Source organism: Dermacentor silvarum, chromosome 7, assembly GCF_013339745.2.
Source record: "Dermacentor silvarum isolate Dsil-2018 chromosome 7, BIME_Dsil_1.4, whole genome shotgun sequence".
Taxonomy (NCBI): Eukaryota; Metazoa; Arthropoda; class Arachnida; order Ixodida; family Ixodidae; genus Dermacentor; species Dermacentor silvarum.
This window is the reverse complement of record NC_051160.1, coordinates 179,357,970-179,382,133: the sequence shown is the minus strand read 5'-3', so window position 1 is coordinate 179,382,133 and position 24,164 is coordinate 179,357,970. Positions and strand designations below refer to the sequence as shown.

At 48.7% G+C, this 24,164-nt stretch overlaps 1 protein-coding gene across 1 annotated transcript in view; it reads left to right on the top strand.

Annotated features, from left to right (window-relative positions):
* LOC119459367 (trafficking protein particle complex subunit 9-like) overlaps positions 1 to 24,164 on the top strand; it is a gene marked incomplete at its 5' end in the record, with an annotated part of 439,675 nt that overhangs the window by 109,627 nt on the left and 305,884 nt on the right. The window contains one exon of the mRNA XM_049671685.1: positions 7,639 to 7,702. Within this exon, the coding sequence (XP_049527642.1) occupies positions 7,639 to 7,702 (64 nt within the window). The remainder of the gene's footprint in view (positions 1 to 7,638; positions 7,703 to 24,164) is intronic.

Sequence of the window (24,164 nt, the reverse complement as noted above, 5' to 3'; positions counted from 1 at the left end):
CCCGGTGTGGACCGACGTTTGCGGCTTTGGAGCACATGTGAGCTCGTAGATGGTGAAATATTCGTTACACAAGGCATGGATTTGGTCTTTAATGCCTTGCGTGGGGAAGAAACGGGAGGGTGCAAAAATTTCACACCTGTTTTGCTCGGGAGGGGCCAATGAAACGGCGTGAGTAGAGGCGGGCGCGTGAGGCAGAACACTGAAGTTTTCGGCAATGAGTTCGGCGACTTGGGCGGAAGTGATGTGCCGCGCGACTGCAAGTGACAAGGCCGGGCAGCGTGGGACTTTTGGACGGAGCATGGCACTGAGGATGCGCCAACATCGGGACTGGTTACAGGGGTCATCCAGAGTGGCACAGAGTCCAGCCCAGCTCTCGTTGCGGCGTTGCCTCGTGTGACGATGGCACACGGCATCAATACGATTGTATATAGAGGGTCCAATGCTCAGCCTTGGTGGTTCGGATGGCTACGCGTTGTGCTCTTCGGCGAGCAGCTCGAAGGTTGAGCTGTTTGATGTCTGGTGCAGGCGTGTTGGCGGGCACAGGACAGTAAACAGAGGCACTGCTGGTGCACTCAGTGATGTGTGTGAAGAGGTCGGACGCGACTGGCACAGCAGCACACAGTTCACGAAATCGAGGCCAGTTCACTACACAGTATGTTCGCACTTGTTGTGAGCATTATGGAGGGGTTCGAGGACGATGGGAAAGTGATCGGACCCCTGGGTGTCGGGCTTTCGGTGCCACTCATAGTGACAGCGCTCCGACACCAGAGGGAGGTCAATAACGCTGCGACTATTGACTCCTCGTCGGGCAAAGGTGGGTTTGCCCGTGTTGATGACGGGGAGTCCAGCAGCATGTATGGCATCAAGAAGATCACGCCCGTTAGGGTCGGTGTGGCCACTCCCCCAGGATGTGTTGTGGGAATTAAAGTCCCCGCAGAAAACGTGGTCACCGTTGACACGGTCGACTAGACGGTTGAGGAAGTGGCAATCCCACCTCCGAGCAGGCCATACGTAAATGGAGGTGACGGTGGTGTCAACAGAACCGACGCGGACGGTGGCAACCACGCACTTGACTCCGGTGCACTGGATGTCCGACACAGACACGAGGGCGTGTGGCAGCTGTGCACGAATGTAGAGTGATGCGCGTGAGCGGCCAGGTGGATGCGACGAGTCAGCACAGGGATGATCGGCACAAGTGCTAAGTTCGCAGTTTGTGGCACTGTGGTAAGCGACGAACCCTGGCAGAGTGAGCTCCCCCTTGCAAATATGAGTTTCCTGCAGAGCCAGGACATCGTATTTACTCTGCAGGAGTTCTTCCGCGAGTTCTGCGTGGCGGCAGCGCAAGGAACGGACGTTCCATTGGAGTACCCGCGGCCGTGGAGCGATGGAGTTAGCCATGATGAACCAGGGCCTCGTGGGCGGCTAACGCCGCTGTGCACAGTTGGTGGACGGGGGAGTCGTTTTGAAAGGTTCCGAGAAGAGCTTTTATGGCTGCCGCAAGAGCGGTGATCACATCTTTTTGTGAGTCAGAGTTGGCGACGTTGTGTGGCTGAGAGGGCGGCGGCAGGGCAGGTTGGCCTGCGAGAGCTTGGCTAAACGTGCGGCCGGGCTGAACGTGCGCACTCGGACGAGCTTCGGGCTGTGGTTTGGAGGCAGCAGAAATTGTCTGTTTTTAGGGGGGAAGCTCCTTAGGGTGTGGGTCTGTCCCTCCTCTGTAGTATGTAGTAGTAGTAGTAGTCGTCGTCGTAGCAGTTTGTCGTACTTTGTCGTCGTTGTACTTTTATGAAAAAAAAAAAACACCGCATATCCACGGGGTGAATGATGATGAGTGGGCGAAGCTCCGGAGGGAATCATCGGTAAACCGTGAATCTTCCGTGTAATTCGCCCAGTCTCGCCGCACTAAATCGAACGATTGACTTCCACCAATGACACGTGCCATATGTGACGTCATTCCTATTTTATAACAGCGCCCTTCATTATAATTGCACCATCTCCCGCTTAAGGGGACGCTAGCACAAACGCGTTAGAAATGTGCAGTACTCTCTAGTAAGGGGGAGAGGCCACAGCGTCTTACACAGCCGTTTACACATGCCGGAACGCGCACCGCGTTTGCCGACGCCATCACATGACTGCTGAGAGAGTATAACCCTCGTATTCATAAACGCTCCTCAACTTGAACTTGACTTGCCACCGCCTTCAACGCGTCTCGAACGCGCTGCCCAAGGCGGTGGCAAGTCAAGTTCAAGTCGAGGAGCGTTTATGAATGCGGGGGTAAGGCGGAGAGGCCACAGCGTCTTACACCAGCTTCTTACACAGGCCGTAACGCGCTAGCACAAATGCTTTAGAAACGCGCAGTCTTTCGTTAATGTTGGGTATTTATTGTCATCGTGGTGCGTGTGTCCATGTGCGCTTCGTGGCGTAGTGGCTAGCGCCGCACGTTCGGAAGCGAGGGGTCCCTGGTTCGATTCCGCGCTACGGACACAACTTTCGGAATTTTTTTTTTCATAAAAGTAGACGTGGCTACCTACTACTACGACGACGACTACTACTACTACTACATACTACAGAGGAGGGACAGACCCACACCGTAAGGAGCTTCGCCCTTAAAAATTTCGAAAGTTGTGTCCGTAGCGCGGAATCGAACCAGGGACCCCTCGCTTCCGAACGCGTGGCGCCACCACTCCAGCGGCCACCGCCAACACGGACGTCTGTCGCGTCGCCGTCAAGCTCCCACCCATTTGGGCAGAGTCACTCGAGGTGTGGTTCGCTTAAATCAAGGCGCAGTTTTCCCTGGCACGTATCACTCAGGAATGGACGCGCTACGACTACGTGGTCGCCCACCTAGACTCTCGCTACGCAGCTGAGCTCCGCGACGTACTCGAGCCGACCCCGTTAGTGTTCAAGGACTTGGCAACGTGCTCGCATGCCTTTCTCCGCGACGACACTGTACATGCGCCGTTTCAACCACCTACTCCGGACCCTATAACGTCATCCGCCGTGACGACAAAACATTCACCCTTCAAATCAGCGGGAGGGACGTTCGTGTCTCCATCGACCGACTGAAGTCGTCATACGCCCTCTCTTAGGAAACTACCAACTCCTGCGCGCCTCCCGTAAATCACCCACAACAGCCTCCAACGCCTCAGCCCGTGCCCTATATTACGCGCTTTGGGCACCAGGTGTGCATCCCCAATGTTCTTCAAACTTGAGGGCACCTCTCCGCTTGGGGGGGTGGTGTGGCGGCACGGTGCGGCGCCGCTTCTGCACCTGTGCGCAGCGTCGACGCTACTAAACCGAGCGCCAGCGTGATAAGAACACTCTTGCCCAACAGAAGACATAAGCTGTGTGCACGTGCTCCCGCAATGGGGGCAGTTGTTGTTATTCCGTCTTTCGTGTGGATGCATTAAAGTTATATGTACCCACAATATCATGCCATCAGCGTGGCTTCTGAAAGGGTTTTTCTACATGCACACAATTGGTAACTACTGTACACGATTTCGCTAAGGCAATAAATTTAGGTAAGCAGGTTGATGCAATCTTCATGGACTTTGCGAAAGCCTTTGATAAGGTTTCCCACAAAAAGCTACTCTACAAACTTATGTTACTCTTTGTAATGCCAAAATTGTTACTTGGCTTTCTGCATATCTTTCACACTGACATCAATATGTTTTATTTAAAAACCATGCCTCTCGTAGGCTTCCCATTGACTCTGGCGTTCCACAGGGTCTGCTGCTTGGACCAATTTTGTTTCTTGTTTTTAATAATGATCTCGTTAATGACATTCCCGTGAAAATTAGACTGTATGCGGATGATTGTGTAATGTATTCAGAAATACAGTAAAAGCTCGATGATACGATCACGGCTAATACGAATTTCCGGATTATACAAATTTTTCTGTGGTCCCATCCGAGCCCCATTACTTTGCAACGTGCTAGAGAATGGTTGTTACGAATCGATTTTCAGCCTGCGTCGGTTGATACGAATAAACGCCGCCCCACTGACGGCCGCGAAAGAGAACAGCGTGCAGTCACGCGCTTTCTCTCGTTCTCTTTTGGTGCGGAGGCGCGGCGCCGGACAGCGCGGACTCCGCGACTGGGCGCGAAGAGTTTGAAGCGGTGGCGCTTCAAGAAATAAATGCTTTTTACGTACATGGGCCTGAGTGAGTTCACCTCTGACTGTTTAATTTAGCTACAGTCGAATCTCGTTAATTCGAACAGGCTTATTTCGAACATACCGCGTACCGACAATGCTCTTAGCAGCGCGCCAAATAACGCAGGCGGCGCCTCCGACCGGCATTGCTCCAACACCGCCATAGAGCAAAAGCTCAGGAGAGACCCCTCAATGCCGCGCGCGAAGGAACGGGGAGAAAAAAAAAAAGAACCCGCGGCGGAAATTTCCCCCACTCTCAAATTGCAAGGTTGCCGTTTCTGCATCGCGCCGGAACAAGCGTGTACGTGCCGACTAGAGTGTTCTAGACAACCGTATTCTAGCACACACTAGTGCCGACGTCTCAGCCACACGGATAAAATGGCAGTGAACCCTTCTCCTCTATTTTCTAGTCACATGTTGACCTTGCACACTGCGGCAGCAGCGCAGAGGGAAGCAGCGGCGGAGGCACAGTCGGGCCAACGAAACTGCCACGCCTGCAAACACTCGCTTCCCGATAACGGCAGAAAACGAAACTTCAGGGGGCGGCTAAAATAAGCTGGCGCCAGCACGGCGGCGGGCGCGCACGGAGTCGAAGGTGAGAGAGCTACGAGCGAGTTGAGAGGAAGGGCGAGGGGAGCCACCGAAGCGGCGGAGTTGACGCGGCCAAATCCGCTTCCCTGCTGCCCTCCTCCCTCACCTTCGACGGTCTCCGCGCGCACCCGTGTGCCGGCGCCGCCCGCTCGCTCCCTGAAGCTTCGTTTTCTGTCGTTATCGGAAAGCGACCGTTAGCCGGCGTGGGCAGTTTCGTGGCCCGCGCTTGCTATGCGCTTGCGCGCCGCGATATTTCATGACTCGCACCGTTCGTGCATCGTGCTATGGGGCACGAATACATCAAAAATACGTCCTTTTAATTCGAACAAATTTTCGGGCCCCTTCGAGTTCGAATTATCGAGATTTGACAGTAGTTTTAATTGTGTTTCGATGATACGAATTTCGGCTGATACGAATGTTTTTCGTGACCCCGTGAGATGTATCATCGAGCTTTTACTCTAGATAGCGTCAGTGACCAACTAGGACTAAATGAAGCCTTTGAAAAAGTTGTGAAATAGTGTAGTGATTGGCAAATGGCTATCAATTTTGACAAAACTGTATTTATGAAAATTTCGCGCAAGCGTAGCAATCTGCACTTTCAGTACTCGGCGTGTAATGTCTTGCTATCTGAGGTTGAGCACATAAAATATCTTAGTATGTATTTGGATTTCTACAGATCTTAGATGGAACAAACACACTAACACTGTGTGCAATTCTGCCAATCAAAAGCTGTTCTTTCTCAGGCGGGCTTTGAGATTGACAGCACCTTAGATTCGCCTTCTTGCATTTAACGCAATTGTGCTGCCGCTTTTAGATTACGCATCTATTTTTGGCATCCTTTCATTAAAAAAGACATTGATAAAGTAGAAGGTATTCAAAAGTGGGCGGTTCCATATATATAGTAGCAGCTTTGGGTGCACGTCGATGACAGCCTTGCTAAACAGAGCCAATCTGCCAACTCTGACCCAAAGGAATCGTGTTCTCACATTAAAATTTTTGTTTCAGCTCATCAAGGGACACTACAGTGTAGATATTTCCGAGCTTATTTCCTTTTCATCGGGTTATGCTACAAGACAACGGCATGCACTAAGAACTACCCCCTTCACTAGCCGTAAAAATTGCTTTTAAATACTCATTTTTTTCCAGGGTCGTGACTGAATGGAATCAGCTGTCCAACGATGTTGTGTTGCAGTCATCCCTGAATTTGTTCATGTCCCATATTGTGTAATTTCCGTATTTTTCTTTTTTGCTCTGTTACATTTGCACTTGCAGTATATGCATTGATTCAGTTGTACTCGAAGCGTATCCTTTATTTCATGATATCTGTATTGTCTTTTTACTAGTACGTGTACTGGTAATTTTCTTTTGTTTGCCCTGCTAATCATGTCATAATGTTGTATCCCCATCCTGCAAAAATCCCGTAACAGGATTGCAGTATTTGTAAATAAATAAAAATAATTAACTTTAAGCAGCAAATCTGTCTGTTCTTTTAGGAACGTTACACCCTCCTTTTTTGCTTCACTTACGGTAGCTTCAACTTTATAACGAAGAGAAATCATTGTGCTCAACAATTGACAGCACTTTGTTCGTGCTTTCGCAGCATGGCAATACCGTCTAAAATTTTCATCAAAACACCGATGTCATTCACAGTGTCCTGGATGACATTTTTTCCCAATCTTCTGATTTGAGTTCCTTGGAAAGAGATGCTGATTTTCAGGTCTTCACAAACCGCCACGGAGGCTTCTAACTGTGGCTCACACCCACCTACAATGTTCAGACATATTGTACACACATAAGGGGAGGACTGTCCAAATCTCAGGGATTGAAACTGCTTCAAGGCACACATTGCGAGGTGGCGCTTTTCCTGTTCTGCATTGTATGACGCCACGGATTCCTTGACTGTATTAGCGAGCTGTTCCGCTTCCTTTCTTGTCTCCTTTGCTTCCGGAGCTTCTCTTGTGGTTTCTCCCAGCATAGAGAAATACGATAGACACCCAGGAAATGCTTTCGGTACAGAATCTGGGCGTAGGCACTGCACTGACGACACTAGGAGTGCATTGACAGTCCTTGGGTCTGTGTAAGACGTCGTTAATTCCAAGCAGGACCAGAGAAAATGGTCTGCACACACCTGCACAAACGTAAAAGTGTGTCCCGAGTCCCACGGTAACTGTAAAAAAAAAAAAGTAAGTTGCCTTGCAGTTCACACGCGCGACGCGTACGTTAGCAATAAACACGTGGTGTGAGGAGTTTTCTTTTTAGCCATTGCCTCTAAGTTATAAAAAGCAAAGCTCCCATGTACAGTGAAAAGTAACTAGAAAGAGCCGTTAAAAACGTCCTAACTTCATGCATGCAGGCGGCACAAAATCCTTCCTTGGGATAGCGCGGATCCACTTCTGCCGCATATTTCCATCCTTTGGAAAGTAAAACGCTGGGATCTTTTTCTTCCCGGCATATTTTCTGAAACATTCTGGAGCACAACACTTGTTCGGCATTTTCACACTGTTGTCTTCGGCTCCACATTAACGAAATTATGCCAAAAGATACAGAAACACGTGCAACGTGCCTTCAGCACCGATGCAGACACGCGCGCATCTGGCAGAGTCACTGGGATAATAGGGGAATGGAATGCAAGGAAAGTGAACTGGTCAAACTCGTCAGACGGGTTGGATGGCCGGCAGCTTGTGAAGTCAAATTCTTGTGCGCAGGCCTGAAAGCCTGTCTAGGAGATGTTGGCAGCGGAGACTAGTTTTTGTTGCTTTTCTGCTTGCACAAAGTTTCAAAAGGTCAATATTGTGGTGCTGCAGGAGGGCAAGACATGCTTACCAGAGAGTGGCCCACCAAACCTTTCTTAGGGCTGCAGTGGCTCACAGGATGTTTTGCAAACCTTGTTGTGTGCAGTGCTACCAGCTTCTGCTCAAGAGCCTGCCTGGGTACAGAGTGAGCCTGGACAAGCCAGCCAAGGGTGAGGATGCGAGATGGTTTTAAACCTTGTAGCGTAGTTTTGTTTGTGCCTCCTTTGACTTGTTCTGCTGGTCAAGTAGGCACACATTTCAGAAAGCAGTGGGGAGGATCATCACATCCTTTGTGGCCGCAGCTAAAGCACCTTGCCAATCATGAGGAGCCCATTGGGACCACAAGTGCCTTTCTGATTTCATGGAGTGGCACATCTGTGAGAATCCACATTAAAGCAGCCACCCTGCCACAGTAGTATGTTTGTCCTGTCCCCCACTCCACTGGCAATATCAGGGAAGATAACTTGGCAGAGCTGTTTGAGAAATTGTCAGGCACTGGTATTTGGGATGCTGTGTGATTAGGAGAGAGCCATGCTGTCATTTAGAAACCTATAAAAAGAGATCACCTGGTTTCTCAAAATGGTAGTTCAAGAATCTTGTAGGCACTGCCATTATTGTGCCTTAGACACTAGCTATGGCAGTGGCTAAAGCAACTTTGCACTTTTTTCTTTGTACTGTTACAGCACGCATACAGCAAAGCTTGTTGATATGTTTAAAAAAACACACAAGAAAAAACATACTAACCAGGAAAACGTGCAATCCACAGTCACTAAAAAAATTTGGCAGACTCAACCATAGGTCGGCAAAATAAGTGCAGCTCACTCAGAAATCATATTTTTTGCTTAGGGCCCACTTGGGCTCAGTCGGACTGCCCAATTGAACCTAACCCAGAGTCGAAGTCGGGCTACTTAGCCTACAGACTCTCAAAAACTCAGGCTTTCTTGTGAATTAAACACTACAGTGATTAAAAGAATATCATATGACATATACAGGGTGTCCTAACTATCATGCAGCAAGATTTAAAAATATGTAAATGCCACGTAATTGGACAGTGCGAAGGTAATGCTGTTTGCCGTCGCTTGCAGATACTCGGAGTATTTTTTGCATTCCACCTAATTAGATAATTAGTCGTAATTAAATAATCAACTTCTATACAATTAGATGAAAAGTGTCAATGAGAAAATTTTAGAGCAACATGTGAAACTACCAATACAGCTTTCTGGTGCTCAATACGTGCTACATAAAAGTGTTTTTCTGAGCATGAAAGAAGCCCGTGAATACACGCAAAATTGCTGCGCGACTGGCCACTCGAGGCACTTTGCGTGTATTCTGAGCAAAGTAATGCGATCGCATTAGAAACATTTTATACCTGTAAACAGCGTGTCAAGTGTTAGGCAGGCTGAAATAGTCAGAAATCTGCACTTGCTTTTGCGGCAGTTTTGCGGTATGCATCGCGGTATGCATTGCGATATGCATCGCGTCCAGCCGCTGCTGCGCGATCACTGTCAGCAATAATTTAGCTTGCATGAAATCAATGAGCGGCTCGATCGGCGTCGGGGTCAAAGACTAGCCATTGTCAATCTGACGTCACTGCTGCTGCTGTTGTCGCCTCAGTCTCTCACAACGCCGCCATCTGTCGTGACAACAATCGCCCCCGTCAGATATCTCTTCACAGAATGAAGCAACTCTACCTGCACTCAGAAACTCCTCCATCAAAGCATCACCAGTTTCATCGTCAGTAGTGACGTGTGGGTATCGCCATTGGGGGGGGTTTCGCCCCGGCCCACCTTTTTGGTTGACCGACATGTCCATACCGGTGCCCCGCTCCGAGCCACGCGAGACGTCTCGCGAAGCGTGGATCGGCGCACGCGCGGGACGTCCGCGTCGCTCACCGATCCCAACCCAAAGAGAGAGCGCCTCCGACCTTTTTCTCCCAAGTGACCCCGCCGTTCGGTAGCGTTAGCATTGCGACACTAGCGCCATCTCTTGCAACACGCCGCAACCACCGCCAGGCTTAGCCACGCAGAGAAGCCGGACTACAGGAGACATGCGGGGAAAGCAACATCAGGGGACGCGTGAGAGTCGCACATCCCCACAACCCCGAGCCACGCAAATACCTTTGTTCAAAAAGAGCGCTATGTCTCCATCCGCTATGCCTTCGCGGTCGCAAAATGTTTCATTCTCCACAAGAACCGCAGCGTGGCGGCACAGTTTCATCATCATCAACGACGCGCAGTGCAGCAAGACGTCGCTCCTCCGATTCTTCCACAGGTATAGCTAGTTTTGTCGAGAAAGACACACTGGACCGACATTGGTTAATTATGGCGCCGTTAGCTTGTAGAAAATCCATTCCCAATATAAGTTCCCGTGAACCTTCTCGTCCGTACAATAAAGTACAATAAAGTCAATAAAGTACAATAATGTCAGAAACATAGGTGAAGCCTTTTATCGTAAGTCTTGCGGTGCATCGGCCAAGGGGCGTAATAAGATGACCGCCTGCCGTGCGTATCTGCGGTCCAGTCCACTGCGTCACAACTTTTTTCAGGTTCTTCGCCATCTTGAAGCTTATTACTGAATAATCAGCGCCGGTGTCGACTAAGGCATTCAGCTCGCATCCGTCTATTATCAACCGCAAATCTGATGTAATCGTTTCGTTCCTGCATCTGTTTATTGGAATTATCTCGTCATCGCACTGGAACCGTGTTGGAGGATCTTCGAAACTCTGGTTATCAGCGGCCTCACCTCCACAGGTCGCTTGCTTCAGTTTTCCTGGTGTGGGCTTGGTGAACGACGCCTAGGCAATCTTGGAGACGCGCGTGGGCTTGGCGATCGGTAGCGCATGGGCGACGGTGACTGTGATTGATGTTGGCGAGGAGCAATGGGGCTTTGGCGCGTGGACAAGTATTTTTCTATCTCTGCTGGCCGTTCACCGTATCGGGGGCATGGTGCACTTAAGGGAAAACCTCTTAATCCAGCTTGACGGTACGGGCAGAACCTATACAGGTGACCCACTTCTCCGCAGTGAAAACACAGAGGTCTGCGCTCGTGGTCAAGCCAGACGTCGCTTTTCCGGGGCCTTTGTTCCACAAAACGAGGTGCACTACGTGCTGGAGGTGGATAGGCAGCCGGTGGTTCCAACAGACGAGGTGCACTGCGTACTGTCGACGGGTAGGGAACGGTCGTGACAACTGCTCCACTACTGTGTACCGCGGGTTGTCTGAGTACGTCGGCGTACGTAGGGGTGCACCGCATCGGCTGTGGCTCACGCTCTGGATCCCTTATGACCTGCCTCAGTTCATCCCGGACAACGTCGACGATAGATAGTGCAGTTGGAGTCTGAGGTGTCTGCAACTTGTTGAGCTCTTCCCCGATCACCGACCGGATGAGCTCCCGCAGGGCTTCAAGGTCATTCGGCGCACATCCAGAGAAGACATAGGCATGTGCACAGCTTGCCTCCCGGTTGTATTGCCGAGCGCGCTGTTCCAGCGTCTTTTCGATGGTCATTGCTTCGGTTCTGAACTCTGCGACCGTGCGCGGTGGGTTGCGGACGAGAACTGCGAAGAGTTCTTGCTTAACCCCCCGCATGAGATGGCGCAGCTTCTTATCTTCACTCATGGTGGGATCAGCACGCTTGAACAGGCGGGACATGTCCTCGATGTACATCGCCACGTTCTCGTTTGTGAGCTGGTTCCTAGCTTGAAGGGCAATTTCCGCCTTGTCTTTACGATCCGTGCTGGCGTATGTTGCTAGCAGTTGTCGTCGAAATTCCTCCCAAGAGGACAAAGAGGGTTTGTGGTTCTCATACCACGTTCTTGCGAAGTCCTCCAAAGCGAAATATATGTTACGGAGCTTCTGTCTCTCATTCCATTCATTAAAGCTTGCCACTCTCTTGAACATTCCAACCAGTCTTCCACGTCTTCGAACGAGTCGCCATGGAATGTTGGCGGCTTGCGAGGTTGGCTTACGACCAGCTGTGCCGGTGTTACCTGGCTAGTCATTGTGGCGGCGTCCGTTGTCCGAGTTTCTCTTGGCGTGAAGAGAAGAGGGCCGAATTCGGGCGAGTCACCTCGAAGACGGCGGCTGGTCCGCTGGTGCACAGGTGTCAGTTCCACGGGATGGACTCGCTGGTGGTCGGGGCTACGCTGACTTTCGTTCGTGGGGCTTCGGCTCATACCCCGCACCTCCACCAGAAATGTAACGATGTTGAGGAACACAGGTTAAGAAAACAACGATATTTAATAAGGGCGAACCTGTGCCTACGACTTAAAGTTACTGCGGTTGTGAAGAATGCCCGGCAGTCGCGTTCTAAAACTGGTGTCTAACCGTCTTCTTCTTTCTTCTCGAGTCCTGCCTCGTGCGCGTGGCTCATGCGAGCCGAGTCCAACCGGGTGCTCGTGCCACGAACACCGCTGCCTGTTGCTGCTTAACAACTCCACGGAACGGCGTGCACATTGTCCAATACGAAGGGCGCGCAGCTTGAATGTGGCCAAGTTGTCGCGACAATATTACCCTGCTTATCTTTCAGTGCATACATCTTGCCTTGTCCTATGCCTAGTGTTCTCACTTCTACTCCATGGGTCTCCACAAGAAAAGTAGAAAGTTACCTATCAAGAAAGGGGTCAGGCAAGGAGACACAACCTCTCCAATGCTATTCACTGCGTGTTTAGAAGAAGTATTCATGCTGTGCCCATATTTTACTGCTTCCTCAACCTTTTCCACGTTATAATTTCGGATATCCCTTACTTTTTTCTTGTTGATCAGTTTCGACAGTTCAGCGAATTCTATCTGATCTCTTGAGTTTGACACTTTCATGTTTTGCCGTTTCTTTATTAGATCCTTTGTTACTCGGGAGAGCTTACCTACTGGTTGCCTTGGTGCCTTACCTCCTACTTCAATTGCTGCTTCTGAGATCATCCTAGTTACGGTTTCATTCATTACCTCTATGTTGTCTTTATCTTCCTGTTCTTAACCTGCATATTTGTTTGCGAGCACCAGCCTGAATTGATCTGTTTTTGCCCTTACTTCGTCTAGGTTGGCCTGTTTCTTCATGACTAACTTTATTCTTTCTCTCTTCAAATTGAGAGAAATAATCCTAGGCCTCCCTAACCTATGGTCACTGCACTTTACCCTACCTAACACTTCTACATCCTGCACTATGCTGGGATCGGCAGAGAGTATGAAATCTATCTCATTCCTTGTTTTTTCATTAGGGCTTTTCCAGGTCCACTTCCTGTTGCTGCGCTTCCTGAAGAAGGTATTCATTATTCGGAGCCTATTTCTTTCCGCGAGTTATACCAACATCTCTCTTCTAATGTTCCTAGGATCGATGCCATAGTTGCCAATTTTTTGCTCGCCAGCCTGCTTTTTCCCCACTTTTGCATTGCAGTCGCCCATGATTATAGTATACTGAGTTTGCACCTTGCTCCTTGCTAATCCAACATCTTCATAAAATTGTTCTATTTCTTCATCATCGTGACTTGAGGTTGGGGCGTAGGCTTGTACAACCTTCATTCTATACCTCCTATTCAGCTTTATTACGACGACTGCTACCTTCTCATTTATGCTGTATAATTCATCAATGTTGCCCGCTATGTCCTTATGGACGAGAAATCCTACTCCGAATTCTCTCCTTTGTGCTGCGGCACTGCTCTCCATATCACCCCCAAGCGAATGGATTGGCAGACAGAGTTATCCGTGACATAAAACAGTTTATGTCAATGTACCCAAACTTCCGAGGAGGTTGGAAGTGCTGCCTAGAAGCAGCCATTGCACACCATAACAGGACACATACCACAAGCCTCGGATGTAGCCCACATTTCGCCGCGTATGGTGAAGTGCCGAAACTGTCCGCCGACCAGGAGCTTGGAATTTCGGACAAACTCCAGCTAACGGAACGACCAAAAACCATCGAGGAGTGCAGCAGGTATCGCGCAGCGATGAAACGCCAGTTCGACAAGAGGCATCATGGACATATACCGGATATCAAGCTAAACGACTTTGTGCTTGTCAGAAAGAGACCACCAGGAACTGATGTAAAAATCCTTGGTCCATTCCAGGTCGTGAAAACGTGTGTGCAGCAAGGCCTACTCAAGACTGTTGGGTATATGAACAGTGGACAATTAGAGATTGCAGCTGTGAGCAACATCATTCCTTATCACCCCAGGAGGGGTGAGACTTAAAAGAGGGGGAGTGTAAGGTAGAAGAAGAAGGCAAAATGCGAAGACGAAGAAGAAGAAGAAGAAGTTACAATAAACAGGGATGGCTGCCTTGTCATACTGATTATCTCAGTTTTATTACAAGGGTCGGCATGGAAGTACGGGCAGATAACGAGCGCATGTGATGAGAGATAGCCAGAAGCCATTTCTGACTGTCAGGCATATAGTTGCGGCAGTAGAGGGTGTTGTCTCGCACGGCAAAGTGGGCTGCTTGACAATGTAGCGTCTGCGTTGAAAAAACAACCGATGGAGCGACAAGATAGTCGAGCAGCAGTACAAGCGATAAGTTCTTGCGTTGCTCGGAGGGCATATTAATGGCGTTCAGTAGTGACAGGTCCGAGGTCGTAGAGGAAAAGGAAGCCACATATGGTGTCATCGGCAAGCAGGAGAGCGCGTCAGCGTCGGAACGCTTTCGACCGGAGCGGTATACGACAAGAATGTCATATTCCTGCAGGCGTAGTGCCCAACGGCCGAGGCGGCCCGACGGGTCTTTCAAGGAGGAGAGCCAACAAAGGGTGTGAGGGTCAGTGATGATGCTGAAAGGACAACCGTAGAGATAAGGACAAAACTTGGCGAATGCCCAAATGATGGCAAAGCATTCCTTCTCTGTAACGATGTAATTCATCTCAGCTTTCTTAAGGGTACGGCTAACTTAAGCTCTGACGTATTTTTCATTCGTGGCTTTCCATTGGACGAAGACAGCACCAAGGCTGACACCACTGGCATCGGTGTGAACCTCTGTCAGTGCAGTTGGGTCGTAATGGCGAAGAATCGGCGGTGAAGTCAGCAACCCGCGAAACTTGTCAAAGGCTTCTTCACATGCAGATGACCACGCAGAAATGCCTTTGCTTGCGGTAAGCAGTTTTGTCTAGGGTGCGATGGTAAAGGCGAAGTTCCGGATGATGCGATGAAAATAAGAGCACAGGCCAATGAAACTTCACAGTGCCTTGATAGATGTTGGCTTTGGAAACTCAGTGACTGCGCGAAGCTTGTCAGGATCGGGAAGGATGCCGTCTGTCGAGACAACGTGATCCGAGACAGTTAATTTTCAGGCAGCGGAATGGCACTTTTTGAGGTTGAGCTCTAGGCCAGCTGAAGTGAGACAGGTCAGGATGTCATGCAGATGGACGAGATGTGTCGGAAAATCCTTTGAGAAAACAACTATGTGACATAAACAGCAAGGTAACATAAACAAGTCTTCCACTTGTGTCCGCGAACGATGGTATCAATCATGCCCTCGAAGGTAGCGGGAGCATTGCAGAGCCTGAAAAGCATGTTAAACTCATACAGGCCATTGGGAGTGATGAAAGCCGTCTTTGTGTGGTCAGCCTCAGTCATGGGATCCTGCCAATAACCAGAACATAGATCTGAAGACAAGTATGCGGCACCTTGTAGATGATCAAGAGCATTGTCGATCCGAGGCAGCGGGTAAACATCTTTTCTGGTAATCCTGTTGAGGCGGCAATAATCAACACAAAATGAATGAAGCCATCTTTTTTGTGCACTAGAACGACAGGTGACGACCAAGGGCTTTGAGAAGGCTGAATGACGCTGCGCTGTAGCATGTCGTCCATTTGTTCCGTGGTAACTCGGCGCTCTTCTGCGGAAACGCGATACACACGCTGTCACAAGGGGGCATGGTAACTGGTGTCGATGGTATGAGAGACACTTGTCCTGCAACCCAAGGATGGTTGATTGAAGTCGAACGAAGAAACGAACTCGTTTAGTAGAGTAAGAAGTTGGCTGCAATGAGACGGCGAAAGGTCTGCGGCGATGGCGCAGTCAAAAACGGCTGAAGGCGGTGTTGATGAGACAGGAGTAAACGGGTGGCGCCACCGTGAACGTCAGGTCTTCAATACACGTTACAGCTTGCGCAAATCTTAAGGTCTCACCACACAGTATGGTCACTGGGTACCAGTGCCAATTACAGATGGGTATCAAAGCAGATTCAGACCTAACAGTGAGGACGGCGAACGGCAGAAATAAGTCCTTCCGGTGAGCAAGCATGTCATATGGCGTAAACGTCACAGTTAAGTCTGGCACGGCAGCACACGGCAAGGTCACGAGCACTGGTGTCTCCGGAGGTAGATCAGTATCCACATCAAGGACGACTTTGCGAACACTGAGGTCAGCGCCGACCGATGGTGAGTCGCATAGCGGCAAAAGGGCCACTTGCGCGTGAGAACAATCGATGATGGCACTATGAGGTGACAGAAAGTTGCACCTGAGGATGAGATGATGAGAACAGGATGGCAACACAAAGAACTTGATGATGTGTAAAATGTCGTGGATGACTACACGGACGGTGCATACAGCTGTAGGATGAATGTGTTGTGCGCTAGCAGTGCAGAGTGCCTTGCCAGATAGAGAGGTTGTGACTTTTTTCAGCTTGCAACAAAGATTTTCATGGATGATGGAAACGGCGGCCCCGGTATTGACAAGCACTTGTGCGGATACTCCCTCGACATGGACATCAATGACATTTTGCAGTGAAGATTGAGGTTTTAGAAAGTTCGATGAGCTTGCAGTTCTTGCCTCCGGAACTGTGCTATTAAGCTTCCCTCGGCAGTAGGTCGCCGACGACGCATAGGTTATAACGACCGTCGACGTGGAGAAGGAGAACGGCGACTGTCTGAACGGCGGTTGTGATCGAAGGGTCTCAGCGGCGAGTCAGCGACATCTCGGCAGCGTGTCTCGGCGGCATGTTGCGGTGCATAGGGGAACTGTTCGAAGGCATCACTGTTCAAGGACATGTTACGATGACAAAAGCGCACAACGTGACCAGCAATGCCACAGACGACGCAAAGAGGCCTGTTGTCTGGTGTGTGCCACGTGTCTGCTCGACGAAGAAGCTGGGGTGACTGCCGTGGAATGGGAGCAAGGGGAACTCGGTGCATTGGTGGTGGGACAGAATATGATAGTAGGGGTGGCCTTGAGATAACGAAGGTGTGACCCACGACGGGTAGTTGGCATAAGAGAGCAGTGCCGTCGGAGATGGGAATAGCGGCGGGTAGTCGGCATAGGAGAGCGGTGCCGTCACAGGAGCTGGCAGGCAAACGGGGGTAAGTGCGTCAGGTATTTGCGCACGGATGGCTTGTTGCACAGCCGTAGTTAGTGTTGGGGCAGGCTCCTGGCTGTGAGCAAGCAGCTACAGCTGGCGGGCCACTTCCTCTCGAATGAAATCCTTCAGCTGAAGGACAAGAACAGAAGGATCGGTATGGCCAGCGGCAACTGCACTAGCCGAGATGGAGTCAGCTTGTGGGACGTTTTGGCGGTCGATGTTACGTTGGCGGCCCAATTCGTCAAAACTCTGACACAGGTTAAAGAGAACGGCGACGCTGGTTGGGCTCTTGGCAAGCAGCATTTGAAATGCGTCGTCCTCAATACTCTTCAGAATATGTTTGATCTTCTCATCCTCCGTCATCGTTTGAACATGGCTTCAGAGATCCAATGCATCCTCAATATAGCTGGGAAAAGTCTCGCCCGGCTGCTGTGCTCGCTGGCGTTGTGGGGTCTCACATATGCTCTTGGGACAAAGGAACGACAACACAGTAGTGCAAACAATCAAAAGGGCATTTATTGCACCTTTCATACACTAATACATGCTAGCCGAATTACTACCCATAGAACACTCACTTGGGCGCACGACAAATCAAGGAAGTCCGACTCACCGCGACCGGATAGCGAGCGAATATGTTCGCCCCATGCTGTGACACCATCGCCTAGTCGTTCACGTGTATGGTCACGCGAACGGTGGCATGTTCGGATGATCCGTGTTCATCCATACCAGTGCCCTGCTCCTAGCCACGCGAGACGGTCTCACGAAGCGTGGATCGGCGCACGCGCAGGACGTCCGCATCGCTCACTGACCCAACCCGAAGAGGAACAGCCTTCTCCCTTTTGCGCCCACATAACCCCCCTGGCTCAGGTGGCGTCAGCAGCGCAACACTAGCGCCATCTCTCGTAATACGCTGCAACTCCGCCGCTGTAAAGCTACACAACGAAGCCGGATTACAGGAGACGGGAGCCATGCGGGGAAAACAACATCAGGGGACGCATGTGAGTCGCCCATCCCCACAGCGTAGACGCTGTTCGGCGCATAGCCTGTGGACTGCGGGGCGGCCAAACACTTCGGTGAAATGTGTTTTGAATGCGGACCAACTCGAGATGTCAGATTCGGGATTCTTAAACCATAAGTTTGCAACATCAGCTAGGTAAAAGATGACGTTATTCAGTTTTGTCTGGTCATCCCACTTATTGTGAGCATAGGAGGACAGCCAGTCTTCGACATCATGTTCTCCAGTCCCGCTAAAGATGGCCAAGTTGCGCTCACGGAGAACGCTGGCGCAAGTGACAATGTGGTTATCGAAGAGTTGTTTACAACTGATCACCTAGTTCAATTAGAACATGAAATAATCAAAACCTTTTTACACAAGCAACACTGCCTAACTATCTTTATCGACTTGGAGAAGGCATATGATTTGACATGGAGATAGGGCATTTTGAGGTACTTGGCAGACTTAGGGATTTAGACTTAATGATTTACTTACGAAACCTGTCCCCGTCCTGAAACTAAATGAAATATCACTACCAGTTAAACAAGAAAAGAAGTGTTTAGGGGTCATATTCAATAAAAAGCTATATTTTCTTGCACACATTAACAACCTAAAGGTTAAAACAGACGAAGCACTCAATGTCCCAAAAGTCCTGTGCCGGAAGTGCTGGGGTTCTGACCGTAAATGTCCTACATATTGATCATTCTTTGGTACGTTAGAAAATTGGACTACGGTTGCATAGCATATGGTTCAGCCAGACAATCTTACCTTAACCACGCAGGGATACCGACGGCCTTAAAAAAAATGTTTTTTTCATGGGTTTTGCACATCGCCCACCATATGCCGCCGCTACCGATTTTCTTCTCTTTGTATGACTGAACAATGCACGCGATGTCCGCAAGGGGTGCTGCGTGTCAGCTGAAAACTCCAGCGCTGGCTCCCCATACAGAACACAGAGAGATGTGTTTGCTTGAGGCATTGTTGTGAGCCATTGTTTGTAGCCAGTGAGAAGTTTAGCACTGTGATTGGCATCAAAGCGAGGCAGAAGCATTGATATGCTAAATGACCTCTGTCGTAAAGTCATCCTGACGCTGCAACGCCAGAAGAATGGTAAGCAAGGGCACGTGAACGGCACGGGGAAACATAGTGCTGGATGTTGACCGTCTGAATTTCCCTTGCGAAAACATGATCGATTGCACCACCAGTTCTGCAAGTTGGTGGTAATGGTATGTTGGAGTCGCAGCTCACAAAACACACACCGAAGACCTCTTGAATAACATTGGCAGCCAGCGGTTTTCGGGTTTCCTCAGATCGGATTACTTTGATGGGTCCTTTAATGACCACGTACCTAAACGAAAGTACACAAATGTTTTTGTATTTCGCCCCCCTTGTAATTTGACTGCCGCTTTCGGGATCGAACCTCGATCAATGCTATAGCTGCAAAGCTACCACAGCGGGCACAGAAGTGTTGAATTGAAGTGCGATGTCTAGTCTCTACGGTGCTACGATGTCACCTAGACGCTGCAGTGCTTTAATGTGGCTGTGAGTCTGCACGCTGTGCGTCAGTTGTACGCTTGACAAATTTGCATTATGTTTATTTTTCAGAAATACCAGAAACATAACTTAAATTAATGCAGTTTGTCCGCAAGCGATGCCATGTCTAGTAGTAGCTAGGGTGCTCTTGCGCGTAGGGGGGAGGGCGCATTGAGGCACCCTAGTAGTAGCATTTCCTTGCCTTCTCCCTTCGCATTTTCCCTCTTTTGCCCTCCCCCCATGTATGCGAGCGAAGAGTGCCGAGGCTATTATTCCCTCGTTTCATGGCTGCTTCGGTTCTACCCATGCTCTGCAATGCTTTTGTGGAGGGTCACAGATAATTACACCTGTCAAGAGGCTAATCTAGCGATGTCTTGTGAGCTCCAGAGGGCATTGTACACATTCGACGCGGTGCAAAGGTCCAAACCAGTTTCTTGCATCTCCTTTCCTCTCTGGCGTGCTCCTGTCATGTACTATACACATGCTCTGAACCACCCCCCGACGCGGTGTGCCATCAGCAGTGTGTGCACCACCATCAGCAGCAGCAGCAGTGGGAAAGACGAAGGAAAAGGCGAAGAAAGCTTGACTTTAATAATTACTTGTATCCACACAGGGTGGTAGCACTTGCTGGGCAACGAAGAGTTCAAAAATTAACGTTTTTCAAACATATAGATCGCACCGTATATATACGGCATCGACCATTAAAGACTTGTTCATGGCGCCGTATATTTACAGCATTGGCCGTCATAGGGTCAATTTCTGTGTGCCAATCAATACTAGTTTTTCTTTTGTCTAAATATAATGTCACCACTTTTTTTTTTTCTTAATGAAAGGTCTCGTTCTCATTCAATGCTCTGGGACTTTTACTCAGCTGCATTATATCCTCTTGTAGAAGAAACAAACCTCACAGGTACCTTGTGCATTACCACCAATGATTCCAACGAGTGTGAGAACACTGCAAAAACATCAGACACGTTCTTTGCAAGATCAATAAAAACAATAAAATCATCAACGAACCGTAAAATGGTTTTGACACGTGTATCTTGAAGGCGGCCAAAGAGCAACTTGTCTGCTTTTGACAGGTGTATGTCACTTGGCCCAGGTGCAATGCATGGATCTTATGGAAATGCTGTTTTGTTGTAGGGCCAAAAAAAAAATTAAAAAATAAACGGCATCAACTGCTAGTTGGAAGTCTGCACTCTGTCTTGGTTTTTCCCTGCATGTGCTGAAACAGAATGCATCAACAACTAGCCTGTCAACAAACATTATTTGCGCTTCTTTTTTTCTTGTCAAACTGGGCAGGTAACAAGTATTTTTAATGCAATTCTCCTATGAAATTTGAGCAGAACCAGTACAGCTCCAAGTGACCAGTTTTAATATGGAAACTGGGACCATTGTGTACTCCACTCATTTTATGGGCTACTTCTGCTACTGAGGCCATCTTGGCTCGAGAGTAGAACTTCATGTACTACATAAGCATTTAGTGGGAAAGATAACAGTCGCAGTTTCGCCCGAAAGGCGAAGCATGGATTGCGATAGCAAATTAGTAGAGAGCTATACGAAGCAATGATAGTAGTTTAATGGGCCATATGAAGTTGTAAATATTCGCTTACTAACTAAATAGACAAGCACGGTGTCACGCACGCACAGGTAAACATCAACACATATCACTCGATGACCGCGGAAACTTGCTGCGAAAACGCCGGAGTGAGAAAGCCCGCCAGCAGCACCGGGCAAATTGACCTTCCCGCTGTCTCTCGTCTCGCTTCAATGCAAACTTAACATCGAAAGCACAGCGCATACGAAGCTGCCGGCACACTGTGCATGCACTTCACCCACATCGCAGATCGCTTTCAAGATACGGCGCCCGCGCTGTGAGCAGCAGCCAATGGAATAGAACGCACCCCCCCTCACTCTCAGTTGCCTCGCCCCCGTGCCTCTCGCGTGAAAGAGGGCTGCGCGCTTCCAGCCTGCCCTTTTCCCTCGCATGCGCTACATTGAGTCGCGCTTACCAGCTCACCCTCGTACGTTTTCACTCGCACACACAACGTGCGAAGCGCAGCGACAATTGTATCGCCGCTGAAATTTATACAGAACCTCACGGTGATGGCAGAAATGCGCTTGGAGTGTCCACATCCCCGTCAGGCGCGAATTAACTCTGGCGATGAAAAAAATTATTTTTACATCATTTTCAGCTCTGCATGCTTCAATAAAAGAGTCATTAAAAGACGGAAGCATAAATTTTATTTTTTCATAGTTTTCCATGGTGTCCACACCTTAGCCTTAACCTTAACCTGGAAAAAATGTTGCACTGTACTTTCCAGTTCGCTTAGCTAGGAAAGTGGAACAAAACATTTTTCCTGTGATTCTTCCTTGATTATCTAAACATTTGCAACCTACTTTGTGTGGTAAAGATGAAAGCAATCATTCTGAGCCGACAGGCACAAAAACACCTGGCATTTTTGGCAGCGAATTCAGCTCTTTGCAGCGCATCCCTCACGGCGGCAACGCTATGTATTAGTGTGCACACGTGCTCCGGCCAAAGATTGTACCCGTCATATCTAATGGCAGCGGTCAGAAGTGACTGCGGTGAGGCCTTCTTGACAATGGGCTTCGACCTGTCATTGCTTGGCCTACCACGCTTTTTTGGAGCATTCTGTTGCAAGTGATCAGGCTGTTCGCAATGTCTGTTTGGAACGCCATCTTGTCCACGGTGTTCCTCTGTAGGAGCTTCCCGGTGCTTGCGTTCCTGAGGTTCTCTAACCAGCTGTTGCTCAGTGCAAAACAGAGAAAATGAGTAATCACCATCACGGGTCGCCGTTTGCGCCAATTCTTGCTCCGTGCATTCATCATCCGAGAGATCTGCATCGGATATGTCACCATTTTGAATTTTCACTAAAACTTCGTCGACAGTCTGGTCATCGACCTTCCTTCTCTCTACCACATGCTTATAAATGCCTGAAATAAATTAGGTTTTCATTATTTTAGCCTAGGGGCGTCATGTGCTATACAAGGCAGCTCGCTCAGAAAGGCGGCTTTGAGGCACCCTGTCCACAAAACGTGGACAATAACTTTCGGTAGTTGCATGCGGCACTCTTACACTTGGTACTCCAAGAAAAGGTAGTAGTATTTGACAATCACAAAACATTTATTTTTACAAATAAATGGCTTTTGGGTGTTTTTAATGACGTTAATATCATGAAAACAAATAAAAATAAAGAGCTACTTAAGGTTCGCACCGTGAAAGCTTGAAGCGGCCATTTTCCCGCACTTTCTGATCATTATTTCGTATGTCATCAGTGCGATGGCACCACTTGTCAAATAGAGAAAGGAAAGGTGCGTTCGCCCATGCTTTTCAAATCACATTTTTCAGTCTGTGTTTGGAACTACATGAATGCAAAGTTGGTGTCCACGTTTGTGGACATGGTGCCTGAAGGGGATATAATTGCTGTCACAATAATATCAGAAGTGCTACAGGATTAGTGAACAGGTAGAAGTTGAAGTTTAAATTTATTTGCATCATCACAATGCGGGAATGCTCGGGCCAAAAGTGAAAATCAATTCACTTGAGAAGCGCCTGAGCCCCTATATACAAGGCATACAAAAAGGGCTACAATATACACTAACAGGGCATTTTAACTATTTATCATTGCACGTCAACTTCTAGTGTTATACTGTGTAATATAATACAAACAGCTTGACAATAATTATAAATATATAAAAAAACACTAACAGCAGTGGAAAAAGTACTGACATCATGGAATGAAATACTCTCGTATGTTACGTATGCTGCACATTTCCACATGGATGTCTTGGAAAATTTGCCTGTTTATTAGAACTGCAAGTGCATGACGTAACATTTGCCGCCCATGCTGAGTACAACAAAATGGCACGTTCCAATACTCTTTACTGCGGAATGGATATACAATGGTATTCGTTTTCAGCGATGATATTGCCGCCACAACTTGGCCACATTCAAGTTGCGCGCCCTTCGTATTGGACACTGTGCACGCCGTACCATGGTGTTGTTCAGCAACAACAGGCAGCGATCTTCGTGGCACGAGCACCCGGTTGGACCGGGCTCGCATGCGCCACGCGCATGAGGCAGGACTCGAGAAGAAAGAAGAATACGGTTGGACGCCAGTTTTAGAACGCGACTGCCAGGCATTCTTCATGACCACAGTGACTTTTAGTCGTGGGCACAGGTTCGCGCTTAATAAATATAGTTGTTTTGTTAACCTGTGTTCCTCAACATCGTTACAATATGATAAGAAATGCATGCTCGAAGTTATATACAGATTTTTTGTATCTCATGCACAGAAAATACTTGTAAAGTTTGGGCACGGGAACAATTTTAAACTGACGAAACTGTTCAGCAGTGGGCATTGTAATCAGCACTAGCGATATGGCATAACGCCTTCTTTTGTAGCACATAGTTTGCTAATGTTAGACGATGTGGTACTTCCTCAAACCAGGAAACAATAGTTAAGATGTGATAAGAAGAGTGTGTTATAAATTAAATATTTTACGGATACGGGAAGGTATGAACGAAATTTTGCTAGAACACCAACACACCTATTTAGGCGAGACATAACTCAGCTAACGTGGGGATCCCAGCTCAAGCTAAATGGGAGATGCAAGTTGAAAATAGTGTCCAGTCACGATATCAAGAAACAGAAGGATATTAGCAATATCGTAAGATGAAAGCAGGTGGGGGAACAGGCTGTTGGAAACTATGGCATCGACTCTAGAAATGGAAGAAAAGCTGTGTTGGTAGAGTGTGTGGAAAGAAACCGATTGCAAATAATGAATGCCTTCACAAGAGTATG